General features: G+C 39.1%; 1 protein-coding gene across 8 annotated transcripts in view; it reads right to left on the reverse strand.

Moving 5' to 3' along the window:
• EML6 (EMAP like 6) overlaps positions 1–11,894 on the reverse strand; it is a 120,763-nt gene extending 108,869 nt beyond the window's left edge. For 3 of the 8 annotated variants that reach the window (XR_009726010.1, XM_061356855.1, XM_061356854.1), the window contains exon 1: positions 11,661–11,890. Coding sequence is in view for 6 of the 8 variants with exons in the window: in XM_061356855.1 (XP_061212839.1) it covers positions 11,661–11,857 (197 nt within the window). In the remaining 2 variants the exon portion in view is untranslated. Of the gene's footprint in view, positions 1–11,660 lie in introns of all 8 variants that reach the window. The other 5 variants (XR_009726011.1, XM_061356857.1, XM_061356858.1 and 2 more) reach the window with 3 other exon arrangements.
• Positions 11,895–12,315: the final 421 nt, after the last annotated feature.

A 12,315-nucleotide genomic window follows, 5' to 3' on the forward strand; every position in this document is an offset into this window, starting at 1 on the left:
GTTTCCTGAACAAAATACCTACTCTTCATGGAAGTACTTTGAGGATGAAACTGCACCTGTGCAAGTTACCTATTACAGAAAGAGGTATCATACCTAATGCATCAGTATGTACCTACACTAACAAACCCAGCAGGCAAGCTTTACAAAAACTTACCCAGTCCTGGTTTTCATGGTTAACTGAAGCCATGAATTTTCTGTACATGCATGATATTATTATTTATGATTTCTCTGGTAATTCATTAACCTCACTGCAAAAGAAAGTGTTAAAATATACACTGACATAACTGGTTTGGTGCAAGAGTTGAAACCTGTAGGCTTTTGCCATATGTGCTTTTGAAGATTTATTATTCTAGAATACATCTACAGAGCAGACGTTCAAACAATAACATATATTCTGCTAAAAGCCTTAAAAAGTGCCAACATTTATAACTTTGGTATTTTCTTGCTGCTGAGGAATTATTTTCCATAGATTCTACTATAAGGATACTGCTGGCTGCTCAGAACAGCTCTTTATTGCCTCCTTCTCAGCGCTGAGATACAGAAGCAATGCCTTAGATGTGAATAGCCAGAAGTCAGTGTGAGACATCCTCTAGCGTAACGAGTAGCATGCACTCCACTCACTCTGCAAACAGAACTGAAATAAGATGGTATCTTTCATGCTGTATTTTCTCTCTCCAAGAAATTAATCTCCTTTCAAGGAGAAAAAGAATAAAATGTATAAACCTGAAAATTTGGTAGAAGCCCAGAGAAAAGTAAATATGAAACCAAAGCAAAGCAAACTGCAAACCTTCAAGACTCTTCAGTTCTATCTCAAAGGAAGAAAGTATTTTGGGTCTATTTTCTTGCTTTTTTGATAAGACTCTGTTTTCTGACAGGAATGACTTGAATTTCTGAAAGGTAATTTTAAAAATGGTATAAGGATCATTTAAAAAGCTCAAAGAATTATTTTAAAAGGCTGTAAGTAATTTGAGGCTGCCATACAGACTAGGACATAAGAGAAACATTTTCATATCAAAAATGATTTTGCTAGCAGCTCCTCTTCAGCTAAAATAAAATTGATGGAAGAAGCTGTGTACAAGAACAGCTAAATGGTTTGCAATCTATAAGCTTTAAGAATACCAGAGTAGTCCAAAACCCTGTATAGTAATGATATAAAGTGAACAGGAATATAAATTTGCTGCTCAATTAAATAGAGTGCAACTGTGAAAATTCAGTGTCTCTGTCCTCCTTCCTGTAATTAACATCTCCCTTGTAGTTGGCTACAGACACCGGTAAAATTCCAGGCACAGCATAATCCACAAACAAAACAAGAAACAGCGTGTTTTGATCCCATTCTATCTCCAGATAGAATATGAGGGATTTAATTAAATACAAAATCCATTAAAATGTCAGTATCTGGAGTTTATCATAGCAATATTCTTTAACATCTCAGGTTTTTCTTAAAACCGTATTTACTCCTTATGTGTGCACATTTACACAACTTTTATTACTGTCAGTTTTGTCTTTCACTTTACAGCGATTTATGGCTGAGATCCCTGAACATTTTGTCACCTTAGTTCTAGTTCTGTATCAATAATTTCTCTCAACCAGAAATACCAGCATCACAGTAATTAAAAACACCCCAACAATTAGCCAAGTGAATTTAAGATTATGATCCTTAGCTTAGAAAAGTCTAAGTTTTAAAGACCTACTCAAGTCTACCTTAGCAAGGAATAAAGTACTTTCACATTTAGTACACATTTATGTTAGAGGCTATGGAAGCTAATTGCATGGATTAATCTTGTTATCTACAGTTGATGGCTATAGTTATATAGTGTGGACTAAACTATTCTACCTTCTTTTATCTATTGATCAAAATACATTTTATAGCAGAAATGTAAAAGCTTTCACACTTCTAGCTGGGTTCAAAGCTGTGATTTACCACCACCACTAATAAATGCATGCATCTAATACACTACTCATCACAACGACTCATAGGTTATAAAGTAATGTATTTTTCAATGCTGCAACTGCAGCTAGATCAGTTTTTCCAGAGCTCCATTGCCAGCAGAAGCCTACCCTTCACCATATTCTGCAGCTACTGTCTCTTCCTCAAACATCGGCTTTCACTGTCACTGTCTTGACTGCACCAACCCCCAGCCATGACAAAAAGAGAAGGTAATGTCTAGAAGACCACCACAGTGAACAGCAATCCTATTTACACAGATGTGCAGCATGACCTAAAAGTAGCTTGCTTTTACGTTTCCAGTTTAAAATAATTCAGCACCTGCCAGAGCTGCTGCTTAGAAGATGTCTTCTGAGCTGTGAACAGTGCACCAGCAAGAGTTTTGTGCTGGGTAGATAAAGCAAGTTTCACTTGGAACAAAGTAGTAGTTGTATAATATTGAACTACTCTAGAAGTAGTGGAGTCAGCCCACATGCAGTAATCACTGTGTCTGCATAACACTATAATTGCATATTACAAACTTGGTTTAGAGCTGCTAACAGAAAGGGTAGTTCCACTAAACAGTATTTAATAGGTGTTTAGGAAACAATTAATATATCACTTCTATACAGATAAGAATGTCATCTCAGAATCCTGGAGGGATCAGGAATCTACTCTAGACCTACTGCTAAAATCCAGTTTAAATGCAGCCACACAAATACATATTCACCATCAGTAAAAACAGGGCCAAACTGCTGGTGCTATTACTGTCATTTGTCACATACACATAATAATCTTTCCCATATTCTGACAGAAAGATGAAGAGAAAACTTAATTTCTACCTAAACATAGATTCCAGCATTTGGAGGACTAAGCCATAAATTCCTTTAGGTACCTTATGAATAATGTTAAAAAACTGGAGATATGAAAGAAAAAATTAAGGAAATTTACATTCAAGTTATGTTTTCTGGTCAGAGAGAAGCTGACTGTGACAACAGGTTAATGTTATTAAGCATGTCATAAGATACATAAAAGAACAAAGTGTGATCTGACTTGTCAGGGTGAAAGGAAACACATGCTCTAACCTTAACTGCAAGTAGAGCTGTAATAAATGGAAGGCATATTTTATTGATTGTCTTTTTTTACTAGAGTTAACAATGGTTTCTAGAATAAAAAACATTTCTTTTTTAAAAGAGGGAAATGTGAAGAATTTGAGATACAGTGTAACAAGTTCAGTTCTTGCTCAAAGCTGTTATAAATACCCTTAATTTGCAATTAATATTTGCAAGTAATAATTGACTACTAAAAATAGTGTAAGAGTAAATGCCACTTGCAATTTTTATCTCTGCATATGGAAGACAATTTCTCAAGATGAGGAAGCAGACGTTCTGCATGAAAACATGCCCAATTTTGATGTGGATGCATCAATATTAGTACGATGATCTATAAACTGTATTACTAGTCAGCAACTTCCATGTAGGATTACCCCTTGAACGTTCAGGTCTGCTAAAAATAATGAAGGCATTCAAAATTACCAATAAAAATTCAGTTAAATCTTTGGTAACAAGGAGTATTAGGCAACCAGAATCCTGTTGTATCTCTCTGAGTACAATTTATTTCATATTCTATTTTTATTACCATAGTTTCAGCATATTCCAATCCATCTGTCACAAAAGATAGAACAGACTTCAATGCCAGCATCAACATTAATTATATCAGTAAGATACAGTGTACCAAAGTTCATTGTACTGTTAGACTGCTGAAAGAAACTTGATGTGTTTTATAACAGAAACTCATGAGTACACTCAAAACACCTCGGCAACGAGTCTGAAATCTGAATGTGTACAGCAGCACACCACGCTCATTGAAATCTGGAGTCATCAAGCCCATCTCTGACCAAAGTTGAGTCACTGTGCTGTTAGTCATGTCTGGTAAGTGCAAAAAGCTCATGAACTTGGAAAAGCAAACGTGCAACCCAGAACATCACCACTACACAGTCACACAAATAGCAACAGTTTTGTGTTTCATTTGAATAATACCTCATTAAGCTGTTCTCAACAACTTGTACAGTTTTGTTCAGAATGTGAGGTAGAAATGAGGTGAAACCTAGGTTAGTAACTTATTTCCAGCATATCTGCACAATGCATCTAACCCTTTTCCTGCAATACCAATGACTACAGACAGAAGTGCTGTTAATGTTCTTCCCTGGATGATTCCAGTGTACCTGAAGATGCATCAGGGTTGAACAATGTTGCTTTTAGGGATCTCTTAGGTTGGTTCATCATATCAGGCTTCAAGACAGACATAAACACATGGTCTCTATTTGGCTTTAAGCTTTGGAAGTCTCATTCCAAATCCATTATAAATACCACCTCGAAAAAAGAATTAAAATTCAACATGTCTCCAAGACAGAAACTCCAGAAAACTAAATGTTCTTGAGGTAGACATGCAACTCATGAAAATCAAACTTCTACTCCAAAGAAGAGTCTTTAAGTGGGAAAAAAAGTAGGCACTTTTGCCATTTATCAGAGTTCCTAAAGAACTGAGTGGTAGGCAAGAAAGCAGAATACTCTTAAGACCTTAAACCCCCTCCTACTTGAGTAGAGAAGCATTCAAACACTTGGAGCTGTAAAAAGCGTATGGATGCTAGGTGCAAGCAGAGTGCTAAAGTCATTGAGGACACTTCACAGAAGTACTTATGGTACCCAAAACCAGTTTCAGCTGTTTGTCCTTCTACAGAAGCACACGGGGAATATTGCTACAAATATTGATGCAGTTTCTTTGCCAAGACTTTGGGGTTTAAAATTAAATGCCAATCTCCGCGAAACTGAAGCCCCTGTTTCTATTCACAAATAGATACTACAGCAAAGGAGCTTTATTCTGCAATGCAGTACAAACCCCAACAACTCTCATCCACTTTCATCAAATAGCACTTGCATCCTTGAGGGAAAGCCCAAAGCACAGACTACAGCAACTTGCACTTGCTACCTGAAAAATCTCAGTTTGAGTGCTGAAAACATGGGAAGGATGTGTAGCCACCACAAGACACAATTCTTTCTTGCCATACCCAGTTATGAACAAGTTACCATGGGCAAAAGTATTAATTTTTAATGCTCATTGCTGAAATACACAGTCTTTTTTTCCACAAAGTTTTAAACAGAAGATGTGATTCTTCCTGCAAAAACCTAACCAAGACTTAGAAGAAGGAAAGTAGCTATCTGGAAATTGCCTAGATAAACGTCTCTGACATCCATTTAGTCATTATGAAAGATAGGAATAATAGTTCATGGAGGTTGATCTCTTCTGTGCTACAAGGTAGAGTTTATAAACTTCAGTAAAAACAAGAATTTGTAGACTTTGACAGGAAATTTTCTAGCAGAAAATGGCAATACAAACCTGTAATTTCCTCCCTTCTTCTAACTAAGAAGATAATTTGAAATTAAGGTTCTCATATCAAAATATTCTCTATGAGTTTTCATCTGGCTGAACAGCAGTTACACAGCACTACCTGATGATTCCTAGTCATTTTCAATCAAATTGAAGTGAAACAAGTAAAAGAGTTGCAGAAAGTTAACACAGAGCAAATGTGGAAAATAGGGTTGATTTAAGTTTCAGATACTGTAAAGAGGGGAGAAACAAAGGTAAAATAATGTGACAGAAATCTCTAACCACAAATTCCAATATCAGACTAATGCTTGTGAAAATCTTGATATTTAATAAGCTGGATACTCAGTTCTGTGTGATAAATCTTGATATTTAATAAGCTGGATACTCAGTTCTGTGTGATAAATCTTGATATTTAATAAGCTGGATACTCAGTTCTGTGTGATAAATCTTGATATTTAATAAGCTAGATATTTGGTTCTGCTTCACACAAATCTAATGAAAATGTAATATGCTAGCTGATACATACTTAAACACTTGTCTGTCTTTCAGCTGTGAAAGATAAAAACATTGTAAAGATGGAAACTTACTCTACTGAGGAATAAAAGGGCTTCCTATTTTGTTGGACATGTTTATTTCTTTTCCGTTTTAAAAAGGAGTTACATCAATCTGATGATTTAAACGCTCAAAACTCCATTTGTGATTTGTAATAAAAAACATCTTTTCACTTGTCCAGGCAAGTGAGCTGTGACTGGCCAAGCAATAAAGTTTACATGTTCCTCTGCTACCATACCTGATGTATCACTAGGGTGTACACAGACCCCACTCTTTAAATAGCGCAGCTAAGTGACAACCGTCCTCACAGACAGGTTGCTACAAATGCCTCTGGAGTTTCTCTACATTTTTAACTGATCTATGTGTTTTTAAACACCATGTTCAATATCATACTGTAACTATATATTCTAATGTTTCATGCATTAATAGAGGTATTGAAGAAAAAATTATAAGAGCTCATGCCCCAGCAAAGACTTAAAACCTAAATGTAGCAACAGCAATCAAGGACAGCAAAAGGAGTAGCCACCAGGACTCCATGAAATAAATGGCATTTTCCCCAGGTTTTATGAGATTGAAAGCCAAAGAAGCAATAAGCTGATTAAAGGAGTTTTTATGGGGGATTAATTTCTTTAATATGAAACTCCTTTAACAACCTACAGTCTCAAAACAGTTTCCAAAGCAGGAATCTCAGGTTCTACTTCATTCTAGCTGTTCCAAAGTCTTGTCTTTTTCACACATAGGAACTTGCATGTCAATGTGTAAAAGAAAACAGGTCTGGAATTTATGTTGTTGAAAGACAGATAGCTTTATTGCTACTTTGCTGTGTTTTGGGTCACTACTTTTCAGCTGTCCTGTATGTGTACCTTCTGAGACAGAAGTCAAGGTTTAGCACAAGCTATGGACAGAACAGTCTTCCATGCACTTATAATAAGTAATAACCACAGTAACTTGAACGTCATTCTACAGCAAACAAGAGCTTTTGCTTACCGTCTGATGATGGCAACTAAACATAATATATTTTAGATCCTTTCATATAAGCAATACCTTATGAACAGAAATATTACTACAACACCTAATATTAAATAGAAAATACAAATTGGTTATTTTAACTCTGAAGTTTTGATTTGAATACCACTGCTGTCAATTTAATTGTTCCAAAATTACATTTACTACAGTCAGCAGCATTGCTTCAAGCCTCATATTTCTTTTTTTCCTCACTGCAGAAAGACAAGAAAACTTGCAATCATGTTCCAGTATGCACCCTGTCTCCTGAAACCATCACTCTAAAGAACAAACCAGGCCTCCAGTCACTCTCGCAGCCCAGCAAATCTCATCACCCCTGGCACATCCGCATTTCTAATCTCAAGCTGTCAGCACAGTGGAACACACACGCCAGAGTACTTACAGCAATATTCTGATAAATCCGACATTGCTATTACACTATAAGCAGCCTTTCAGAAACGACATGCTTTGGCATCCATAGATAATGGGATGGATTCGCAGGGACTGAGCCAAGCAGCAAGTACTGCAGAGAGACCTGAGAAAGGGGTCGTTCTCTTGCAGCACTGTCTCACAAGTGACTCCGCTGGAGTCTAGTGGAGGGCAAAATGTGCTTTTGTAAATAACAGTATCACAGAATCATAGAACAGTTAGGGTTGGAAAGTACCTTAAGATCATCCGGTTACAGCCCCCTGCCATGGGCAGGGATGCCCCATCCTAGACCATGTTGCTCTGTCCAGCCTGGCCTCGAACACTACCATGGATGGGGCATTTACCACTTCTTTGGGCAACCTGCTCCACTGCCTCACCACCCTCACAGTAAAGAGCTTCTTTCTTATATCTAACCTGAACTTCCTCTGTTTAAGCTTAAGCCCATCAGCCCTTGTCCTATCACTACAGTTCCTGATGAAGTGTCCTGTGCTCAATACCACAACGTATCAGATAACACAAGAAACTGGGGTATTTAGAAAGTGCAGGTGAAGTCTTTAACATACTGTCAAAGGTGTTCTCTCACTAACTTTTGACATGGTGAAGAAAACTGTTCAATACTGCAGACATTCTTGGAACTACAAGAACAGGGAGACATACCAACTACACCATCAGAAAACCTTTCTGAAGTTAGGAACCTCTGTTAACAAATGAATTCTGCGAAAATAAACAAAATCAACTGTTTTTACATTATACTAAGTATCTCAACTGGTTATATTTTGATTTTTGCTGTTTTCTGTGGGAAGCTTTTTTGACTTTTGCATGCATAAATTGCAGAAAAATTCTAGGAAAGAACTGCCTCTATTTAACACTTCATCAAGAGAAAAAAGAGGAGTGATCTAATTGCTTGCTGCAATACAGGTAATGCACAATATAAAAGTAAGAAAGCCTTCTGTTCCTTTGACTGCTGTCAAAAGTAACGACTCAGTCTTGTTAAAATAAATAAACATAAATCCCACACGTGCATGAATTCCACTGATGGCAGTGGTGCTGCATGGATCGCATGATTCTCATTAATACCTGAATTTACAGCCAGTAGAACGAGCTGCTACAGGAGCCCACTTTGCAATTACTTACAAAGGAAAACAATACCCATATGTCAATATTATAGCTCCTGAAACCTAATCCTTCAAAGTACCAATGACTGAATTCAGTGAAAATCAGCTACACATGTAATGATGTGTCTACATGACACTTTCTGCATTAAAATGTTGCAATAGCTTTCACATAGTTATTACATGTTGGCTATAATGCTTCAGCTAGATCACACTTCAAGAACAATCAAACACGGAGCTATCATGCAAGACACTTTGTGACTGCTTTGTGGTCTGAAGCATAGACCTTTGGGTAACCATAGGGCTTACGACCCTTCAGGTTAGAAGGAGAGCTCTGGAGGTTACCCAGTCCAACCCCTTCACAAAACAGAGCTCACTTCCAAGTTAAATCAAGTTGGACAAGACCTTATTTCATCATGAAGTTATAAAGAGGAAGAGTCTGGAAGCACAGCATCTTGCAGTGGCTTTGCACAGGAAGCAGAACACCTCAGAGCTCACTTGCTCATACTCTGCACATCTACCTTATTAGCTGAGTGCTGTATGTTCCTTATGCAGATAGAACTTGTTTTTCAAATATGAATCTTGGGAGAAATAGCATTTCTCCATTAATCCAATACAGTCTGGATTACTGTAGCCCAAACTAAATTATGTCCAACTGCATTATCTTGACACAAAACAAGAGACAGAACTATTAAAGCTGTGAAAACACATTAAACATACACTTTTGAGCACCTGAACTTTTTCTCCAAGGACAAATATCCACTTTTGTGACCTTAATAAACACTTCAAAGTGATACACAGGTTCTCAACCCTCTGCATCGTGAGTTCATTAATTATTTTCCCCACAAACAGTATTCACTGAAACCTTTCAACACAAGAAGAATTAATGGTAGTGCTTGGAAGCAGATCTTCCCTCTTCAAGATCATCCAGTCTTAATGATTTCACAGTATTTCCCCAAATCTGCATGTTTTCTTTTTTTAAATCATGATTCAACTCTCCTTAGGAATTACACCCTGTTGGACTGTACATGTATCGCTGCTGCTTAGAACCTGGTCTCAGCAAGTAAATACCAATAGAACCAGAAGACTGGGTCAAGTACATTCACCCCATTCATCTCAATTGGATGATAGCTGTGAAGCCTAAAATGTGAATGTTTAAATTCCCTTATTTATGAGCTATATCAGTGATAACCATACAAGGAACCACCTAGTTAAAGTACATACACTGATGGGGTATTACACTGATAAGAACTGCACAGTGCATCAGCAGCAAAAGAGGCAACCACTATGAGATACAAACAACAGAACATTCTAGCAACAGTTTGGAGATTCTCTACTTCCTTAAAGCTCATGTAACAGCAACACTTCTTGGCCACTAAAAGCTGAAATTAACTGCTATTTGTGTCTGGCTTGTGCTTTATGGAGCTAAATGTTTCATCCCTTGTTGAAACTACAGTTATCCCACAAAATTTGGATCTTGTTGCAGATCCAAAGAAAGACTCATCTTTCCAAGACATCAGCTGGATGTACAGTGATTCCCTGAGTCCCTCAAATCACCCACTGATTTCAACAGGCTGTTGCCACAGAAGCTGTATAATGCAATTATTTGGGAGGGGGGGAGTGTTGTCAACTATAACAAGATCACTTTCAACTCAGCTGGTTATATTTAAAAAAAAAAAAAAGAGTGAAAGAAGAAAGAAGAAATAGTGAAAGAAATGAAGAAAGGTGAAAAGGAAAGAAAGAAGAAAGAAGTGAGAGAACCAAAGCATTGCTGTCCAGTCAGACACCAGTGGGTTTCTCCAGATACACAGTTGTGTCTTGACAAATTGTATTTCTACTATTTAATGAGAGTTCAATCAGAACTCAGAAATATAACTGTATATTGCACTTCATATTCCACAGAGTACCAAAACTTACATCCATACAACAAGGAAAACTTTCATCTCACAACAGTGCAAATGCATCTGAAGTACTCATTCCCCTGAAAGACCTGAGAAGCCATGTGTCTATTTAAAACACCCTTTTAGAACCCGTAATACCTTTGAAACCAGAATAAACTTTCACACACTGTACACATTGTACTTCACAAAATACTACTGCTGTAACATGTTAGAAAGAGGAGAAGAAGAAGAATGCTGCCAGGATATACGGCAGGGAAAAGCTCTCACTGGGAAATGTGGATGGCTTTCTGTGGACTCCAGAATGATTACATGACATTTATGCGATTTTGCTGCTGAGTGTCAAAGCTGTGACTTCAGCAGATGTTTCCACGGTACTCCTGCACCATGAGTCACCCGGGGCTGTTCTGGTTTCATATCATCAAGGAAAGGCTTCATTCATGCTGTATTAGGTGAATAGGGAGGGCAGCAGTTAGCTGTGCTTGGAGGAGTGCCGTCACCACGCAACGTCCTTCGTAAGGATACACTATGTTCTGATTTCTGCCATAAAGTAGCCGATAAACCACTAATTTTCTATGATGTCAATTTGTGCATTGTGGACAGAGTTCTTAAAGGACCACCTTAAACTCAGCAACCACGTTTTTAGTGTGTTATTTTGTGAGATGCAGTAAAATCAGTATTCCTGCAGGACAACATCATCAACCAAATCCACTTCTTTCTCAGGCAAAATTTTAAAGAAAGAGACAAAACACCATGAGACCAGGCTCAAGACCTGTGCTTCTGTAGCCATCTTGCACCAGCACGCTTGGGGCTCTTTGGCTGGAGTACAAACAGCTAAACTTGATTTTGATTGAATTTTTCCAGATATTAAAAAGAGGTTAGTTTGCCCCGTGTGCCAGATTATGGCACTCTTGTGCTGGTATTTGAGGAGCATAAGCAGAACTACACTTGCCCTCTCTAGACATCAAAATTGGCGAGCTAGAGTCCCGGTTCTGGGAAGACCAAGGTGCTGGAACCACGATTTTGCAGCACTGTTGCATTAAGAGCTTCCCAGGGCATTTCCTTACCCAAACGAAGTGCTTTGCTTTTGGTGCAGTGCAATGGAGAAAACTTACCTTCTCTCTTATTATTGCAACATTTTGAAGCTTTGGTACAAAAATAACGATCATAAACGGTATCTAGAAATAAAGCTCTCACACAGGCTGCTGCTAAGAGATCTAAGAGATCCTGCTTTAAAACGGCAGGTACAAGCTGAGCTGTGGGAAGCAAGGAGGGGGTATTCTGCCAGCCCTGCATTCTCCTCCCTTCCCTTTAAACCCCACCCCACCCCACCAGCAGCGAAGTCAGCCCCCTTACCTGATAATATCATCGTTGTGCCCGAGGAAGAATTTCTGGCTGTGCTCTCTGGTGTTGTAAACCACGCCGACTCCAGCCACGAAGTACACCACCTCTTTGCCTGCCGTGTAGTACAGGTTGTTGCGGCACTGGTGACCCCTGTACCCGTAAACCCACTCCAGACGGAGCTGGCATCCAGGAGCCGTCCGATCCGCCATGATAACCAATCCCCTCTCCCCCCCCCCCCCCCCCCCTCCACCCCCCAGCACACACAGAAACGAGCGCTGCCCCTCCTTCCCTCAACTCCTTCCCCCTCCGGGGTTTCCCACTTTAAAACGTTAGCGATCGCTGCCCAGCGGAGCTTCAGGTGGCACTTCCCAGCGGCGAGCTTAAACGGAAAACGCATTCGCGGATCAGGTCTTGTCGCTGCCGCCGCTCCTCACCGCTGCGCTGCCACCATAATCTGCTGCTGCCGCTGCCCAGGGCGAGCAGCAGCCGCGGCCCCGCCGCTGCCACCCGGGTAACTTCTTAGGGGAGAGGCGAGATCGCAGAAATGCACCTTCAGGAGCAGCAGAAGGGGCTTTATCTTTCCGAAGGCAAAGAAACTTCTGTGCGTCAGCGCCTGCCGGAGGCTGCACCTTGCCGGTTCGCTGCAAGAGGCTTCCTGGGTGCTCTG

The sequence above is a fragment of the Neopsephotus bourkii genome, unplaced genomic scaffold (assembly GCF_033783945.1).
Source record: "Neopsephotus bourkii isolate Nb327-2 ecotype Australia unplaced genomic scaffold, CSIRO-AGI_Nbou_v1 NB_873, whole genome shotgun sequence".
Taxonomy (NCBI): domain Eukaryota; kingdom Metazoa; phylum Chordata; class Aves; order Psittaciformes; family Psittacidae; genus Neopsephotus; species Neopsephotus bourkii.